We start from the raw sequence: 19926 nt of genomic DNA on the forward strand, positions 1-19926 counted from the left end.
AGGTGGTAATCCATCACGTAACTTGGGAAATCGCATACATACACGTGCCGTCACTACAGACGGACACGTGCATGTAGTGTCGCGGAGTGTGCCTATCTTCTCGTCAGGGCCACCTGAAGAACTAAATGGATAGAAACACATACATGTATGTGTGTGCATGTATATGTATACTGAATTACGAGCAATTAAATGACACCGATGCACCTGCAGAACTCAACTTTTGGACACCAACCACGAGAAAGTCTGTTACAATATGTGTGTGAGCACATGCACACAGTAAACACCTTAGTCACCACGGGAAATATTTTCGTTTGGAAACACACAGCCACAATTATATATGAATTGACAGGTAAGTTTCTAGCAATTAATCTATTTTGTTTAATTATATGAGACGAGTGTCGATTTTATTTTGGCTTAGTTTGTCCCATTATTTAAATTGAGGGAAAGTTAACACTTAGATAAAAGTGAAAGTCAGTGGGATAGGATGTATGGAAAATCATATTGAAGTCGGAGGATTCAGGACTGTTAGGGATAAAAAAATGTTGAAGTTGGAGGATTCAGGACTGTTGTTAGGGATAAAATAATGTTGAAGTCGGAGGATTCGGGACTGTTAGGGCTATTGTTGAAATTAGAGGATTTAGGAGTATTAGGGGTCCAATCCTCCGATTTCAATATGATTTCACAGACACCCAAGGATAGATAAAATATGAATGTAAAGGTTAACCGGATGAAATTCAGCGATGCAAATTTCAAGAAGAAAAAAGCGTGGGAAGAAAGACCACAAAATAAGTTTCCACTATTTAGCATTACGGTAATAGAATAATTAGAAATGAAAAAATCGGACAAAGATGAAACGAAAGAGTACTTCGAAAAATCTGAATCACGACCGATGATAAAACTGAAATAATTTCAAAGCCAAGTGGAAATAACAAAAGAAAACAATTAACAAAAATATAAAAAGGCACTGTTATTAGTCATTAAATGTAGGCCTGTTAAATCGAAAACTACCCCAAACTCGTACATTATATACAAACGACTGAAGTTTTAAAGTGAACTTGAACTCTTCACATCAGTCCCTTTTGAACATGAAAATGTCTGGAAAAAAAGTTATTCATTACTCGAGACAATTTACCCTATACCCTTGATGGTCAACAACCAATAAACAACAGAGAAAGTGGTCCCTAAAAACCGACAGCCATATACACGTATCGGTACGCTTCAATGTATCGGTACTTCTGGTGACGTCACAATTTCAAATGTATTTATTTCAATCAAAGAAGCAAAATTGTTCCTCCAACAGTAAGTGGATCTTGAAGCCTGGCCAAAGAATATTCCATAAGATTATTCTATATCTTTGTCAAGCATATAGCACAGGTTTTTTTTAATTAAAATTCGTTTTACAGATTAGTTTTTCCCGCTCCGAGTGATTTTTCTTTTTCTTTTTTTTTGGGGGGGCCCAACGTTAGCATGCCAGTTGAATAGGTAAAACAAATCGAGACAAGTGTGCCCATATTTTAGGAGAAAATCGCAGTTGGGTTAGCTGTTAGCCCAACAGTTCGGCGATTTACCTGGAAGTCAGCGTTGGGTAAAAATATGGCCAGCGTTTTTACAGTGTAAACTGTACCAAACGGTCCCTTACAGAAGGGAGGACGCTCCCCCGCCACTCCGGAAAGAGGTAAACGACCTCGGTCAAGGCTAGCACGCAGGAGACTCGATCTTCGTGTGATGAATTCAACTATAATCAAAAGGCTTTGAATTGGTTGTTCACGTAGAACTAATGGAGTGAGCCGGAGCAGACTTATCGTTTATTTGTATTCCAAATAATGTTCTCGAAAATTTAACGAGTCCACTCTGCCAAAGGTAATAGAGGTCTCGTTTATTGTCCGTATAGCTAGACCTTGAACAACGCAATTACCGTCGGAAAAGGTAAAGTTAACTCTTGAAAGCTGAGGTCATTACCGATTTTGCATACACGGCAAAAATAGCTTTAATACGTAGTAAGTGCTACGAGCTGTCCTTTAATTGGGCAGCCACATCCTGGTAAATGTACCGTCATTATTGGCAATTGTTTTTCTCCCCGCCTATTTGAGGGGTTTAGTGTACCAGGAGAGTTGGATAGACTGTTCCTGGCCCCCTCCAATGTCTTTCCAACCCCAAGTAATCACGAGAGCAGGGATCAGACGGCCTGCCTTGCAGCTTTTCGCTTGTCTGCAGACCTCAGGTGTACTGTTTCAGCTGAGGCACAAAGGGCGAGGTTCTTTATTACAGTCTAAATGCCATAACCAATATCATAGTTTCAATGTCGAAGCTATCGGCTCTCAGAAGATGTTGAGGTCCGCAAATGGCATATTAGGGAACGACCACCCAAATAGTAAAATATGAACACAAATAGCAATAGGTTAATGAGCTGTCGTACCACCGTTATTGACATTAAATGGCACCCGTATGGCTGGCCTTTAATACATCTTGATCTCACTGCAACCCAAAGCGGCGGCATGATGGGTAAAGAAATTTGAATGATGAATGCCTTTGTAAAGAATTTCCACTGTAACTTGAATGCCTCGCTAAGACGTTTTTAACAAGATGCTGCCCATACAGGACACGTCCCTTCCCGGCAGCTCGCTTCATACATCATTTGTTTGGCAACTTTACACATCGGAAGGATTTTGAGTTTTTATGATTAGTTTTACAAAAGACGACCACTGAAATATATTTGTTACTATTTTTGAGATTAAACATAGAGTTTTAGTCCCTCAAATGTTCACTTCCAAATCCTGTCCTTTGAATTAAAATAATTTGTTTCATCTGTTTAACTCCTTTGGGTCTAAGTAAAGTTCTTAATCTAGCCAATCTAGGCAAGTATGAAAGGTTAAGTAAAAGGGAGCATAACTGGTAGTCGTGCTCCAACACTTGCGTCGCACAAATTGTGACGAGTTAAGGCGGCTTTCCATCTGCACGTTTTTTTGAGCAATTTTGACGGATACGCAACGCTTGGCGCAAGTATTGACGCACATATGGAAAAGCGCCTTTAACCTGTATTGCATTATTTTCGGGGTTTATTTTCAGTCTCAGAACTAGTCTTGCAACTGCTGATGCACTCGCTAAGTAGGACGAGCACCGCAGCATAAACCAGCGAGACGTATAGGCCTTTATAACTTCTCCACAGCCGCCCTTAAAATTCTTTGGTGCGCACCGTTCGAGATCATACAAACTTAGGGCCTGTTCACAAAGTTTCACATGGTTCGGGATCAGTGGACCTAAGGCTAGTTGGCGCCATCCGTCAGGTGAGTTCTAATGTCACGACGCATCGCTGATGGCGAGCTGGATCTGCGCTAATCAACCAGGCTCTTGAACTTTACTGTTAGACTTGTTCTTGTCCATTAGTATAACGATCAATTACCCTGTTGATCGTCACACTAATGACATCTTTAACGACGGTTTTGTTCATCCAGTCTCTCAAAAAGCAGAAAGTAACATCGCTATTTCCCAGATCATGCTTTGGTCGGCAAGTAGCTTCACATCCTCAAACACTCCTCTGTGCATCAAACTGTCACCAAAACCCGCCAATGGAAAACCTTTAACCACAGCCCAACCAGAATCGAGTGAGCAACATTAGCAAGTGAAGAAGCTTCTTGAAGGGGCTTTCATGTGTTACTATTTACTTAAACCTTTAGCGCTAAGCGGCTCAGCTGTCGTCTGGTGAACTATCTTACTAGTGCTAAGTCATACGATAACGAACTGCCAATCGGACGGGTGACAATTTCACAACATCACATGGGTAAAAATGGATAACAACGACTTGTAACACCTGGAACATCTGTTAGCAAGCATTCAGAGGGGATCCTCCACACTGCAATTCAGCTGAAGTCGACACTCAGTATTTTTTGAGAGCCATCCTTCAAAGACACTCAGGCAATGGCAAAACTGAGCATCGGTCTTAACGTTTTTAGACTCCCGATATTTTGGGGATTGGTTGCCTCAGTTTATGGACAGCAAAGTTACTCCCATCGACAGATATTTCGTGCTGCAGAAAATCGTGCTCTCCAAGGGTTTGTGTACGCAAACAAAACTGTGCACTCTCGTGTCATCTGTGGACGGGAATGCAGCATGGACGGCAGTTGCAAGTCCTTCAACTTCAACAACTGTGACAAAATATGCGGGTTGAGCCTGTCCACAAGACGAGAGCACCCTGAACACTTCGCTGAAACTCGATGGAGCGTGTACTTTGATAAAGATGAAGACACACCTCTCCACTCCTTATCGAGTGGAGTTGCCTCACAGGGTCGCCTCAGGAGCTGCAAGACGCTCTTGGATGCCGATTGTCGTTTTTCTTCAAGCGGTGTCTACACCGTTCACCCCAAGGGTTTTGGCGACGACGGACTTCGCGTGTACTGCGATATGGAAACGGACGGCGGAGGATGGATCGTGTTCCAGAGTCGTCTGGATGGCAGCGTGGATTTCGACCGCCCCTGGGCCGATTACCAGTCCGGCTTCGGTGATCTGTGGGGAGAGTTCTGGCTGGGCAACGACTACTTGGTGGAACTGACGTCTCCCGACCCCAACGAGCAGTGGGAGCTGCGAGTTGACTTATGGGACTGGGAAGACAACACGGCGTGGGCCAAGTACTCTCACTTCCAGATATCTTCAGGTGAGTACATGCTGAGCTACGACCAATATGACGCCAACAGCACTGCCGGCAAAGACTCACTGAGACTGCACAATCGGCAGAACTTTTCGACAAGAGATCATGAAAATGATAACCATCCGCATCAAAACTGTGCAAAAAACTATCGATCAGGCTGGTGGTTTAATTACTGTTTAAGGTGTAATTTGAACGGTTTCTACTACCAAGAAGGGGCCACTGTGGGTGACGACCGAGGGGTGTATTGGCATAATTGGAAAAATGATTTTGCTTACTCCTTGAAAAAATGCAACATGAAAATCCGTGAAATGGAGTAAAGAATGAAACACGTGCTATTTCTGATATGTGTTAATCACCTTTGCATGTTCACAAAGCGATTTAAAACAGTTGAATCTCCTCATAATTTGTGCTTATCTACAGATAAAACAGTTAATGTTGAATTTTAAACGAAAATTTAAATAGATATAATTCTTTGATCCCGCACTGCTGTGGAATAACTTTACAAACTAGAATATTCTCTTAAGCATTATATTATTGATTGTTTAAATGGGGAGAATACCTTCTCCGTCTTGAAATATCATCATGTTGTGTGCAAACAGTTTGGAGAGGCAACTCCTCAAGTTTGCTCCATCGAACTTACAGCAAGATGATTCTACTGTGCACCTGAATGATGTACATGTACTGTTACACAACCCCATTTTACTTTGCTCTGTGCAAAGAGGCAATTAAGCTTTTGTGTGACAGCTGAAACGAGTGTTTTGCTCGAAAAACGGGAAATGAAAACGGTGCAGTAGAATCTACATTGGGTTTATTTTCCTGTGGAAAACATATACTGCTGAAAATGTTAAACAATTTAATATAGTTAGATGTACACTGTAAAAATAGTATTGCTTGTTGTTGTGGATGAAGTAGCTCGAAATTTGAAATAGGTGGGGTTTTTTTCAAGACAGGACAAGATTAGTGTTAAACAAAGTTGGGGAACGTTCTGATCTGTATGTAGCATTTTGCTATAATTGATTCTGTCTTCAAAACTAAGAGAAGAGCCTCATCACTTTATGCAATATGGAGAGTTATCAGTTACTCCTTGTTCTTTGCAAAAGTTCGGAAAAGTTTTTAAAAAGCTTGCTCATTCACCGAAAAAAGAGACATATTCAGTGGTGGGTGCATTGTGATACGGCTGCCTGGTTTATTAAGGGCAAACCTTTAATTTGTTGCATTGTGAGCTGCGCACATGCTTGAATGCCCGTCTATTTGCCAAGCATAACATGAATTTTTGTCTTGCGCGCCTTGCGAGCAATTATCGGATTCCATGATATTGCTGAAGGAATCATTCTGTTTGAAATTTGGACTTGTGTACACAAAAATAACACAGTCTTTCCATGTTGGCTTTAGAGATCACTTTAAACTAGCAAAAAAGTCAAGGTTTGAGTGCAAGGGTTTTCAATGGCAGATGTTAGCGATTGAAGCAGGAAATTACACCATGCAGTCAGTAGACGCTACACACTCTCGGAACCTGTATGCTTTAAATGAAACAAGCAGTGGGTATTCATCTCGACTTGTTTTCGTCCATATTGCTGTGTTACAGCAATGCAAACAAGATCTGAATGTCTGAATGCTTGTTTTCATTGAAAGTGAACAGAGAGTGGTCGTTTTTGGAATTCTTAGAAAATATTTTCATCCACGTATATGTATGCACGAGGTGCCATTTTGATGTCATACAAAGCCGTTCCTTGTCACGAGAGCATTTAACAATAGTACAAAAATCACTCCTTAAAATCACCCACAAATTTTTTTTGGAATAAACGTCGACCCCCACAAGCTGTTTAACATGAAAACCAAGTATAAAGCAGAACCTACTCCAAGAAAACGTAGAAAAGTGTGATGCATTGTACATGGAGACACCCCTGTTTTGTCTTGAATGACATCATGCTTTGGCTCAAGAATATGAATGTTTTCATTAGCATAAATCCAAACTTGCTGCTACAAGGGAGGCAGAGAGACACTGTAAATCTTTGCCAGTGCTACGTGTATTTAAGTCATAAAAATCACATGACATGGTTTCTTTAACGTTCACGGCGGAGTGCAAATCAATCTGCTCACCAAAGGTGGGCTAATAATCCTTTATCTGATTGGTTCTTGGTTCTTGGTTTTTGAAACAAAAAAATCACACCCAGTGGTTTGATGCATTGAGATTTTAGGGGAGCATTATTGGGGGTCGATTGGGAAATAGCACATTCCTGAATGCTGCCGAAAATAGGAAAAATCAGTCAAAATGAAAGTGTGGGACGCTAAAATGCCCAAACTGTTGTGTTTCGAATGTGTTGCCATCAGGATTTGTGGGCTGGGCTTGTTCAACCATTTTCACCCAGATTGGAGTTGTCGAATTGGAAAATTGTCATGTCATGAAGACACCATTTAAGTATGTTTCATAGCATGGCCTGGGTCAATAATGATTAATTATAACAATAATAGCTGATTCTTACATAGCGCACATATCCATCACAACTGATGCTCAAGGCGCAGTATTATCATTATCCCTGCACATTGGGCTCACAGCAACTGAACGTTCCTGAAACCATCTCAGCTCCCTGGGAAGTATACGAGCTGATGCTGCCCTATCAGGCGCACACGGCTAACAACCAAATCTGCCCTAACAGGTATACCCATTTATTCCTGGGTGGAGAGAGGCACATGGGGGTCAAGTGACTTGCCCAAGGTCGCAACATGGTGCCACCAGCTGGATTCGAACCCCCGACCCAATGATCAGAAGCTACAAACCCTAACCACTAGGCCATATGCCCCCATTGACAGAAGAAAGACGACAGAATTTCGCAAGGAATCGTAATATCTGTTTTGGATTGAAATAACGAATGTAGCCGCTGTTTTACTTGTACAAGTGCAGTTATCAACCATAATTGGTTACAAAGGCCAGTGATGTTGAATAAAATGATTGATGAGAACCAACACAGGCTTTTTTTGTTTGTACTTTGTAACTTTTGTTTGTAACTTTTTTTCAGAAGACCACCCATATGTTTTGTACACAGTTGTCAATCGGGGACCCTTTGTCAATCGGGGACCTTATTGTCCTCTATTGTTCAAGGTCCCCAATTGAATGCAGAAACAAACTCACATACACCCAAACACCTCGCAAAGAGGTAAGCCACCTTCCTGGCAAAGTCCATGTACTGTTTCGCTACGCTTCTCACTCTCAAAGCCGTCTGTTCTTGCAGTGCTCACATTAATTAAACAACCAATAATTGACGATAATGAAGATAATTTTACCCTCGTTTTGTTTTGAAAGCAACTTTATGGTAACGATGCCAAAACTGTAATACATACAAAATAGAATATGATAACTTTTTAAAAGGCCTTATCAAACTTATTGCAAATAATAATAAGGGGATCTTGCTCCTCAATCCGAGGTGGTCTTTCGGGCTTATCCTGGTCCACAAAAAACTATCATAATGGTCCAGTTTGACAACTCAGGCATATACTCGTCACGTGTTCCATGACCGTTGATTTGGTCGTTAGACTATTCCTTCCCCGCCTCCCAACTTATAATTACAGCAATATAGCTTTTACTCGGAAGAGACATCAACATTTTCCTCGAGGGGAACTTCCTGATCACAAACCAGCTGCTTCGAGACTGCTTTCGTGAGGTAATTATCTACGTCTATGGATTGCTTGTTCTGGAAGTCATATAAAGCTGCAAGAGTTGGGACCTATGCATCGCTCAGAAACGAGTGGTCCGGCATCGACAACGAGCTTCAGAAATACCCGAGACGCCTGAAATGTACTTTGTGAAGTTCGGCATACTCTTTTCTGTAAAATGGAGAAATAACCCAACTAACAAACAGTAGTATGAATGAACGATTTCTTATATTACTGAGATGTCTTTCATTTTTTGTTTATTTAAGTTTGAAAAAAAAACTTACAGAGTTCATTTCACGTACTTTGCTTTTGAGCGTTGCACTGTTACATTTTCTCTCCCTCTTCGGGCCGATTTAAAATGAAATCCCACGTAACAAAATAAGTAAAAATACGAAAGCTGTGATAGTAGACTAATGGGAAGGAATACGAGGATTTATTTTAAACAATTTATTTTTAGGAGAAGTGGAACTCTGTTGTGAGTTTCCATCTACTCAAACGTTTTAGGTTAATTCCTATCGCATACATGGTATAGGTGAGACCAGTAGTGGTTTGACATTCGACGATGCATTTTTTACTGAATGATCTGATTGCATTTGAAGTCTGTGACGTTGATCACACTGCAGCCAATGAAAGTCTGGTACAGGTGGAATGAAGCGATAGAGTATGGGTGCACGGATGTACATCGTGAGCAACTCTGCATCATGTGGGAAACAAATACAAGAATCCATGGTTAGCTTCATATAAATGCAAGTCATTTCCCAAGGGACTACGTATAATTAGTCGATTTGAGATTAATACCAGGGGAGGCAAGTCGATGAAAACCAACTCTTAATGATGGTGAAATCAAATGCTGTAATGATGTTTGTGTGATTCCGAGGAAGATACGGTGAATCCTGAAGACCATCGAACTGAGTCAATGCCATTCTTAAACCATCATAATAGGCAGAGAGCTTAAGATGGAACATACCGTACCTGCGAACGTGTGTAATATTCAGTGACAGGTTATTATATGTCATTTTGCACGTACGATGGTCTAATTAGCCATACCAAGGACTTTCAGGAGGTGTACACGTTTTTAAGGATTTCAAAACCTTCATAATTGTCAGTTGGCTGGCGTTCCGGAGCGGCGCTCGCAGCTGGCTGAATAACCGTGACCATGTTTACGGCTTGGAAGATGTGGCTTCTTTTAAGCCTCGCGTTTGGACTCCTCGGAAGAGCACCAGCCACAGGTAAGTGCTTCCCAGATACTGACATGGAATATGTCCAGGTTTGGGAGTAGTGGGTGGGGTACAATGACGTGATATTTTAGGAATGCAGTGCCCCGACCTGCATTCATTGATTCCTCTGCAAAATTTTAAAAATTTGGCAATACCGTAGAAGCAAGCAAGTTGGCATGACTTTCGTATCAATACATTTCCAATCAGATGATATTTAACGTACTGGAAGGTTGCCATTGTAGATAAGACAAAAACATATCCATGCTTTTGTGTCACTTGTTATTTTTCGTTAATGAAAACTCTTCTTTATTTGCATTTCATAGTCACAAGTCGTCAAATTGTTCCTTTAAAGGATGCTTTTATCATAGGCCTATGGCAAAGTGGTGATTCAGACTTAAAAACAAATTTTATAATACGAACGTTTGTGTAGGTAACTAGGCCTATCTTATAGTGGCGTTGATTAAAACGCATGTTTTGATTGCTACAGGGAGACTCCTTTTTTATTTCTTTTGCTGGTTTTGTAATTAACACCTTAAAGAATAACTTTCCGTGTCCTCTCTCGAACATTTGATCGATTATTTATTTCATTGCAAGTCTTGAGACTTCCAAAACACTAACATAACACAAGACAAGAGTATCTGAATGTTTGAACTCGAAGGAGAATTTAAATGAATGATCGAAACGCCAATGGAAGCAAAAACGCAGCAGCAAAATGGACTAGTAGGCCCCTATACGCTATAAATGCAACTTAACGACCGAAATATGTAGACGTCATTAAGTGCCAAACTGGGATGATAAAATCTGGGGAAAGTGTGTTACGAAGTATTCCCAAATCGACTCTTATTTCCTCATATACGCATTTTTCTTTCAGTTTGACCTTCATGGGACAAACATCATGTTTTGCAGCGAGGAAACAAAGGCTCTGTTTTCAGCAGAAACACTTGGTTTCTGATGCCAATTAAATCTTCAGTAATTGACCTCAAGAGAGCTTGGGGGTGTTTGTTGACTTCAGAAGCGGCTCATTAGAACAAAATACTGCCGTTGCAAAATACGTCCGACTGATAATTACGAACTCCAAGGGATCAGTAGGAGGAATTAATTTCCGGTAGATTCAAAACTCATTAGGCCTAGATCACGCGACACGCGTTACACAGCAATCTGAAATGGAATGGCTTTTGTGGTGAAGGCTGGTAAGTGATTTTGCAATGCCTGTGCTGGTATACGGGTACCTAGTTTTATAGGCGAATGCGAAGCAAAGCAAACTTTTACGTCACGAACGTCTTGCAGTGAATTTCAAAAGTTTGCAATGTGTTCAACTTTTACCAATCCATAGACTTGACTCAAGTCGGAATCTTCCGTGAAGCCTGTGTTTATGCTTTGGATATGGAGGCCGTGTCGATACTTGCTTAGCTCCCTCTAGTGTATGCTACTGTAAGTTCAAAATTCCGCTGTTGTTGTACGCAGCAAATAAGCTGATCTACCAAAGCAGGTAGCAGCCAATAACAACGCTGGACTTCTTGTTACATCGTCCATACTTCTATTATAATGAACGAGTCTACAAGTCTGACTTAATTCTTTGATCGAACTATGCAAGATCACGTCGTTCATTAATCAATTACTACATAGCGTATATACCAGCGACGGCTGTCTGATTGGCTTGTCCGTCAAGTCGACTTATTACTGGCGGCGTATGACACGCGCGGAAAAGATCAAATGAGGGGGCCATATAAGAAGCTATGCAAGCGGCTGCTGCCGAGCGCAACGACCGTTAAGTTACTCTGTTTTACCCTTTTCCCACTACAACTTAACCCAGGGAGCTGCTGCCCCGGTTAAGTTTTTTTTTTTACCCCAGGGTTCGTTAACCCCGAGTTCCGTTCCAACTACTCTGTGCCAGGGATGTCTGCCTGGATCCTACTTGATTCAAGTCGGGACTGATAAGACGTCACATAGGCCTGATCGCGTTTGTATTCGCTTTCGCACCAAGTGGGAATAAGCCTTTCGCGAGTTAACTTGAATAAAATCTGGTACACTGAGTTCCTTAATTTCAAGAGAACATAACAATTTGACTCCTCCATACTAGAGACACTGTTGCTGTACCTCGTGATTCGGGGCAAGCTTTTGCTTGGATCATGGAGGAAGGACACAGAACGACAGGTACAACTCTCACACATCAAAGTACTCGCTGATCATCGCCGCCGGGTCAGACGAACAATAGTAAACATTCCAAAAATGCCTGATTAGTGCATGCGGCTTAGCCAGACAAGTGGGGCCAGTAATATCTTAGCAATATTTGTGGTGTTTTATTTGCAATTAACTACAACTTGTCGCAATGACCCGGAAAAAGAAAGAAAAAATCTAATATAAGATTTACTTTTGCTGTCGTAAACAGTTTTTTCAGAGAATTTGATGAACTTTTCCATTATCCATGCAATGTTTGTAATTTTATTTTGTCACTCCAAACCATCATTTTTCAAAGTCTTTGTACAAATTTGGCTAAGACTGGCCAGCATGTTTACCACCACAGGACAATTAAGTTCACGAAAAACAGCATGCGCTGTGTTATCACAATGAGTGATCATTGCATCTCATAACATACCTTTTGTATAAATTCCGTAATAAAAATGCTTCAAATAAAACACAAAATCGTATAAACAACATGGCTATTTATTCTCAAAATAAGTCCAGAAGAAAACGTTCGATAAGGGCAATGATGGCATTTAAAAACTTCGGGTACGCAGTCTAATAAAAGCCACTGCGCAAGCATTAAATTTGATGTTGTCAGATCATACCAAGCACCAATGATTGCATGAATTCAACTTCCTGTACTGCAGCAGTACACAACGTTTTAAGGATGCAGATTACCAGCGAAAGATTGCGGCGATGATCAACGGGTACAAAGGGGGCTTATGGTTGTGAAACAGATTGTGCATGTAACAAGCACTCGCTGCAGTGCGCTCTGGATTACAATCCAAGTTTGATGTATCAGATACGGCACTGGATTGGTTTCGTTCTTATTTATCTGGAGTCATTATCATTTCATTATCAGAACGCGAGAGTAAAATGACGGTAGCAAAGTAAAGTGTTTGTAAATTTATTGTCAGTGAACATTAGAATGATTTAAAATTTGTGATAAACTGTATCTAAATATTTGAAGCCACGTCTGAAAAACTCCGAAAGTGAGGCTTAGATCCCCCCCAAAACCCGAGCAACCACCCTATATTTCACAGATTAAATTCAGGGAACACAATCGAAAATCAGTGGCATCTGGGAATTAGGAGCCATTACTACGATGGTGCCTCGGATCATTAGTCTGCCATCAGCTGCAGCTCAAGATAACTAAAATATTGATAATAACTAATATTTCAAAGATTATAACTTAAAAACGGTGGGCTTTTTTTTTTACCCAGCGTTAGCCTGGGTACCAGGTGAATTGCCTAACTGTTGGGCAAAGAGATTACCCAACCGCGTTGACTTCCTCCTAAAATATGGGCAAACTTTTCTCATTTTACGCAACGGTTGTGGAAAATGTTATTTTTAAAAAACCTTTTTTTTGACCAGCATTTTGATCTTTCTGCTCAACATATAGCAATTCACCTATAGCCAGTACCAAACCTTGGACCAAAAAAATTGCCCAGCGTTTTTACAGAGTGCTGAAACATACGTGTGGCAACTGGCCACAAAATTCATGTTTCCCACGTTTTTGTTCATTCTTGTTTAAATTTCTCTTTCCTCGAAATAAAACATATAGGGTATAGTGAGCACCCCATTCGACTTGTACAAGGCTCCTCCCCGACAGAGGGACGGGTTGAGATCCTCTTCAACGACCATTGGGGGACTGTGGGCAGTAACGGTTGGGACCCCGCCGATGCCAGCGTGGTGTGTCGACAACTTGGGTTCTACGGGCGGAACTCGTCGGTTGGGCGTGCTTACTTCGGTAGGGGTAGCGGCTCTGTTCTGATGTCCAATGTTCGCTGCAGTGGCAGTGAAAGTCACCTCCATGAGTGCCCGTTCGACGGTTGGGGTGCTGGATCAAATCACTTGCTGGATGCGGGTGTTCTCTGCCAGATAGGTGAGATTGTAATTGATTATATTGTTTTGTAGGCTTACCCGTAGTAAGCCAGCGAGACCCACTCCTGCATGGCTGCCCAGGCGTAGGCCTATCCCTTGCTGACGGCCGTCCAAACAGGTAACAGTCATGCAGTGATGTAATAAGTTTTTTTGTTGGGGGGGAGGTTGGGATTCCCCCCCAAAAATAAACACGTTTAAAAAGGAAAATGTCGATTGAAAACGATAGTCCAGGTTTTTTGTTCTGTTTCATCTGTTAAAAAATCTCGTCTCAATCCAAGGAAAGTCAAAAAGCCCGATGAGAGGTCTGTCCCTTCTAGATACGCCATTGGTAGTGTATGAATGGGGCATGCAGGTTTTGTGACTAAGATGGAAAGCTTGCGGTAAACACCATGCAATATCTCTTTTTGAGTCTGTGTGGTTCTGATAAGAACCGGAGAGGCTCAACGTTTCGGACAGTGTGCTCTGTCCGTCGTCAGGAGACTGAAGAGATGCCGACAGGGAGTGGGGCTTATATATATGCTGGATGGAGGTACTGGAGTGTGACGGATCCTGCTGTGTAGTCAGGTGGAACAGTGGATCCTTCTGGGAACTGATGCATGTCAGTTGGTCATGGGCTGTGGTGGGGGAAGGTTGCCTGGGTATAGGAGACCCATGGGTGGGCGGGGGGCTAGGGTATAGAGGACCCATCTGACCGGGAGGTGAGGAGGGGCTGCCAGATATCGCTGATGGAGAAGCCGATGTCTTGAGGCACGGTGGGGTGCTTGGAGATTTCCAAGGCTTCTCTAATGCATCTTGGGCACCACTGTTCAATGTTGGCGATGAGGTGGGCTTCTTCCCAGTTGATGGTGTGGTCTTTGGCGTGGGAATGCTTGATGATGGCTGACTTCTCATATTCCCCCTTTCTGCCATGGGCTCTGTGTTCTTTGATCCTGGTAGGGAGGTCCCTACCAGTCTCTCTGATGTACACTTTGCCACACTGGCAGGGGATCTTGTATACACCTGGACGGCGGTGTGGATCTTGCCGGTCCTTGTGAGAAGTCAGCATTCCTTGGATCTTGAGGGGGGGTTGTGTGGAACACCTTGATGTTGTGCTTGCTCAGGATACGCTGGATGTGGTGGGAGGTACGTCCTAGGTAGGGGAGAGTGACCGAACTAGGGGCCTTATCTAGTTGGCTTTGGGTATAGGGGACCCGACTGCCGGGAGGGGGACTTGATCTTGGGTCTTGAGTTTTGATTTACTGGGGCTGGTATCCGTTGCGTTGGAGTGCCGTGGAGATGTGGTGGAGTTCCTTGCGTAGGTGTTCTTGGTCGCATATGTTGTAGGCTCGGCGGATGAGGGCTCTGTTGACCGATGATTTGATCTTGTGACTAAAGGGAATTTTTTTTCCAAATAATTTTTCGTCCTGAAACGATAACCCGATTTATTATGCAATATGTAAAAGACCCCTCAAAACTATATACCTTACTATTTTAAAGCTGTTGGTGTCTTGAATTCCTTACAAGGAATGAACATGTCTGGGGGGCGGCAATCCTCCCCCCTCCCTCCCCTCGGCCGGTGGATTTGTCACTACAGAGGCTTGCCATGGAGGCAGAGTGCAACCAGGTTGAGATTTTTCAAGGCAAATTCGCGATGCTATCGGTCATAAGATCAAATAGGGACATTGGAAGCTCTATCTATCTATCTCTCTCTATATATATAAATCAAACAAAAATCTAGTTATGGCTCTATTCCGAACTTGTACCACAGTGTGACGTAGAAATAACTTGGGGGGGGGCTTGAAGGCCTGGTTCATTACCAAACTAAATCATAGAAGCACTTTGAATAAAGTTCACTTTTTTCCATTTTTCTTTACTTACAATTCAAACAGAGCATCTTTGCAAAACAAGGGCCCATTTCCACGTTTGGTCACGGAAGAGACGAGGCGTGACGTCATGCAACAAAATTGGCTTCCGAAACTCAAAAAAAGTTTGCCTGAAACATCTTCGTAGTTGTACGGCCTCTTGAAGCCAAATTTGGATGTATTTCATTTGTTGATTCTCGGGCGTCGTTGTTTTACATGTACATGTAGCAATAAGAAGTAATGGGTAAACTGTGTGGTGCTTACTTAACATTCACACTTGTCATTCAGGCATGTTTGTTTATTTTTTTGGCTTTCTCTCGCAACTTGACACAGAAAGTCGGCTGAGCTGAACATGTCCAACTTTGCTGACTACCTGCATCCCTGTTTTGGTCAGTTGCAGTAAACGTTTCCACGTCATTGCCATTCGGTGGACATTTGACAATGCCTGCATCTCTTTATGTCAATATGGAAACGAGCTTTAAGTGATTATTGCCACCAAAATGCAAGATGCGTTGTTTCCAGCATCCTTTTGTATGAGCCCATTAGGTCTGACATTTATTTCACTGTGGTCCGCCTTTAGTATTGGCCAGATCCATGTTTTAGAAGTACCGTGTATAGTACAGCAGTACTTTGTATTGCTATCAGAGAAAGATTTTCCTTTGTCATCACATTCGACTTATGCTGGCTTCATTTAGCTGATTTTGTTTTTCGAACAGACTACGATTTCCCTGTCCGGCTTCATGGTGGGACATCAGAACGACAAGGTGTCCTCCAGATCAACTTCCAAGGAATTTGGGGAGGCGTTTCTTATGACAACTGGGATGCCTTGATAGACGACGCTGTTGTTTGCCGTGAGCTGGGATTCCACGGGCCAACCCTGTCATATTCGATTTATCAGCGCCAGCCTCTATATTTTGGGGGTGTTGAGTGCGTTGGTGATGAAATTGCTCTTGACGACTGCTCATCAGGTGGTTGGTTAGCAGCTAGGAGTGTCCGGAGTGTTTTCGTTTCTTGTCAAATTGGTATGATTTTCGTGTAAATTACTTTTTGAATTGTCTTCCAAATGAATGAATGTAATTCTTTTCATTTAAAACCGAAAACAAAAATTTAGACCGAAACAGAAAAAAGCAAAACAGGACTCAAGTGAGAAAAACATGGAACATTGAGGTCTTATCTCATGCAGAAAATTTAAAAAAAGAAGGAAAGTAACCAACAACCAACTGAACTGACCCACCCCAAAAATCAGACAGAAAGGGAAAGAACAGGGAAAGTGCCTTAGGCTCTGTTCGTGCTCTGATCTGTAGGCAGTACATGGCTGATGTAGAAGGAATCCATGTTGGCTGACAGGCAAGGAGAGCGTAGTCTTGACACTGGTCATGGAGCTGCCGCACAACGATTTCTTTTCGATCAAAATCAGCACAGATAGAAAGATGATGACACTTTAATTTTGCTACAAAAGGTGTGCAATCATAATAAGTTATTATTAAGATATCTGCAGATATACTTCCTTATTTGATTAAATAAGATTTTCAGATGTGGTAAATTTCCATCTCAGAGGATGAAGCATTCCTGGCAGTTCGCCTTGTCGATGGACTGTCAAGTAAACAGGGGCGTTTGGAGGTTAACTATGGTGACTCGTGGGAGAACGTGAACGATAACTACTGGGATGACGCCGCGAGCAGCGTTGTCTGTAGACAACTAGGCCATTTTGGACAAAATGTAACTGTCTCACAGAACTTCTTTGGGGATGGTGGAAAACCTGTAATGATGCCATACAAGTTTGACTGCAGAGGTGACGAGCCCACCCTGGCCGACTGCCAGATGATGAGTGTCAGTGAATCCTCTGGATTTGCAGTTGGGATAGTGTGTCAGGCAGGTGAGTTAATTGTTTGGTTTTTACCAGGGCATAGACCAGTTCACTTATAACTTTAATTTATGTGCACATGCGCATATATGACAGCTGGAGGCAAAAACCCTGAGCGGCCCATTGAAAACATACAGGGGCACAGATTCCAACGTCATTATCTCTCAGCTTCTGCACTTTTGTCACTTTCGTCTTCGGAAAACCCTCTAAAATCATTACAGCTGTTACTTTCTAGTGTGAGAAAATATTTTGGAGAGCAAAATAAAAACTTGAAAAATTTTGTTCGTTCGAAGCTAACATGGTCGAAAGAAATCAGTTAGGTTCCGTTCTGTGCGAGCTGTAAAGCAAATTGTGCTATACGTTAGGGTACCATCCACCATTCTCGGTGGACGACATAAGTGGTGAAACGTCTAAACCAGTCTGAAGGTCGCCTGTGATATGAGTGGTGCGTAGTGCCGTCAAGTAAAAACTATTTAATTGGACATGGTTGGAAAGAAGCTCTGTTAATTTCTTTTGGCCTTGTGTGCTCGAGGAGAGAGATAATAAGGCTTTTTATTTAGTTTGGTGTAACATCCTTTCGGGTTTTCCGAAGACAAAGGGGAAGATGTGCGGACGCTGAGAGAAAATGACGTTCAAATTTGTGCCTCTGAACATTTTCAATGGGCCGCTCAAGCCTTTTGACTCCACCCGCCATTTACTGTGCACGCAGGGTGGACTCTCAACTTGCCTCTCCCACCCAAGGATGTACTTACTGTGGGATGGGGCGGGGCAAACCCTCCTACGATTAAGAGCTCTTCAATATAATATATTTTTATATATTTAAAGATGAGTACCACCCAGTGAGACTTGTTGGCGGTCCTTCGAACACGTCAGGATTAGTCGAGGTTTTCTTCAATGGAAACTGGGTGGCCGTATGCCGAAACTATGATAGCGTGGACCAAACATACGGTCGTGTCATCTGCAGACAATTGGGTTACGACGGATCAAGTGTGCTGGCGAATGAAAGGTTCTTTGCGGGCGGGCATGGAGCTTTGGACATGTACGGCATGAATAACATCCACTGCAGTGGAAATGAGACTAAGCTGACTGATTGCACCTTTCGTGGCTGGGGAGTTCTTCCATGTCCTTCCCACACTGTTGGCGTTATGTGCCAAGCAGGTAACATTTACAAATAAAGGGCTTTCCTGCGTTAATTTTTCCGATATTTACAAAGAACAGGACATTGTTCTGGCAGAGAGACACACACAAGTATAAGGTTGAAAAATGTGTTCAAAGCCTTATGAGACAACTTACTAAATATTCAGTAAGTATTTTTAGCATCAATTGATGATGTCAGCATAATGCCCCTTCATAGTTGCAGTGTAGAAGACATACCGTACGGGATACCTCTCATGAAAATCAAATATTCCTTTACAGTCCAAGCAAACATTGCCAGTTTGGATTCCGTCATCAAACGTCACAAAAAAATGGCCACATAGAGTGCGTATCTACTTTGTCTCACAGATACATGTACCATGTAAAGAATTTGAGATTTATTTTGTACAAGATATATACATGCACTGCCATGAATTACGTGAAAGAAACTAAATCTTAAGAAATAGAAGTGATGATGTTATTATGACATCATCTCAATTTCCACCTACAACACATGTAAAAACTTGGATACCCCATAGGCGCAACGAGGTTGAAAAAGGCATGTGCAAATCTATGAGAGATCGATAGAACTTTGGAAATGACAAAAACTCACACATTAATGAAATTGAAACGTTACTACGTTACTTGCATTCTAGATTAATTAATATTATTTATTCTGCCAAATGCTTTAACAACAAGAAAAATATTTGAAACGTCAATGGGCGTCGGTTAAAAATCCTTATAAAAATTACTCATTGATTATCTTGATGTTGTTGTAGTCGATACTTGCTAATCGCGGAGGACTTCAACTCCGACATATTTTAGGTAAAGTTGAATGCGATAGGTCAAAATGATTACAAGTGGAAGAAAATGATTTTTAAAAAATGGTTATACAAACCAGAATAAAAACCGACCGATGATGTCAATGCACTAAATTGAAAAAGATGCACAGCATCTATCCACCAAATTTAACATGAATGGATGCTCAGTTTTCTGCAGAAAAGCATTTTTTATGGCGTCATCATGACAGCACAAACATTTCCGTTAGAGGTGCATTTATGTATTGTTACTGTGTTTAGGTTGTAATTTGCTCTCAAGGAGGTGGGCCCTGCAGGAGAGGGCATTATAAAAATCCTATAAATTAGTAATATTTCTGTGAAAGGTGCCGCTGTTCCACATAACAGTCTTCTTAAAAGAATTAAGATCAGACAGATTGACAATAGCTATGAAATTGAAAAATAAAATATCTAAATATATAAAATAGTGATGACTTAATCAAAGTGTCATCTAAGATTTCACCCGTAACAAATATCACCCATGCACATACTCTAAATGCAGAGCTACAAATTAATCAGACACTTAATGACATCATTACTTTCAGATCAGTGCACAACTTCGGCCTAAAATCTTTGATTCAGCTCAAGTTTGACTGAAATTGAAGATTTGAAATTGCAAGGCCGCAGTGGCATGCACCTGAAGAATCACGCACAAAGTTAGCGGAATTTAGAA

General features: G+C 41.7%; 2 protein-coding genes across 4 annotated transcripts in view; both read left to right on the forward strand.

Moving 5' to 3' along the window:
- The first annotated feature begins 18 nt into the window (after positions 1-18).
- The window catches only part of LOC110988802 (uncharacterized), a 42573-nt gene continuing 22665 nt past the window's right edge, over positions 19-19926 (forward strand). For 2 of the 3 annotated variants that reach the window (XM_022252662.2, XM_022252671.2), the window contains exons 1-5: positions 19-349; positions 13259-13579; positions 16136-16441; positions 16975-17295; positions 18109-18441. In XM_022252662.2, the coding sequence (XP_022108354.2) occupies positions 190-349; positions 13259-13579; positions 16136-16441; positions 16975-17295; positions 18109-18441 (1441 nt within the window). In that variant the 5' untranslated portion in view covers positions 19-189. Of the gene's footprint in view, positions 350-9377; positions 9523-13258; positions 13580-16135; positions 16442-16974; positions 17296-18108; positions 18442-19926 lie in introns of those variants that run through there. The other variant, XM_087137281.1, reaches the window with a different exon arrangement.
- Positions 3187-7592, forward strand: LOC110988244 (microfibril-associated glycoprotein 4-like). The gene has a single exon (XM_022251581.2). The coding sequence runs from the start codon at positions 3916-3918 to the stop codon at positions 4957-4959; it is 1044 nt and encodes a 347-aa protein (XP_022107273.2). The 5' UTR covers positions 3187-3915; the 3' UTR covers positions 4960-7592.

This window comes from Acanthaster planci, linkage group LG05 (genome assembly GCF_054643075.1).
Source record: "Acanthaster planci isolate LZ-2023a linkage group LG05, COTS_SCS, whole genome shotgun sequence".
Lineage (NCBI taxonomy): Eukaryota > Metazoa > Echinodermata > Asteroidea > Valvatida > Acanthasteridae > Acanthaster > Acanthaster planci.

Coding starts and splice junctions, on each gene's coding strand:
- LOC110988244 (XM_022251581.2), top strand. CDS start 3,916: ATGGCAAAACTGAGCATCGGTCTTAACGTTTTTAGACTCCCGATATTT.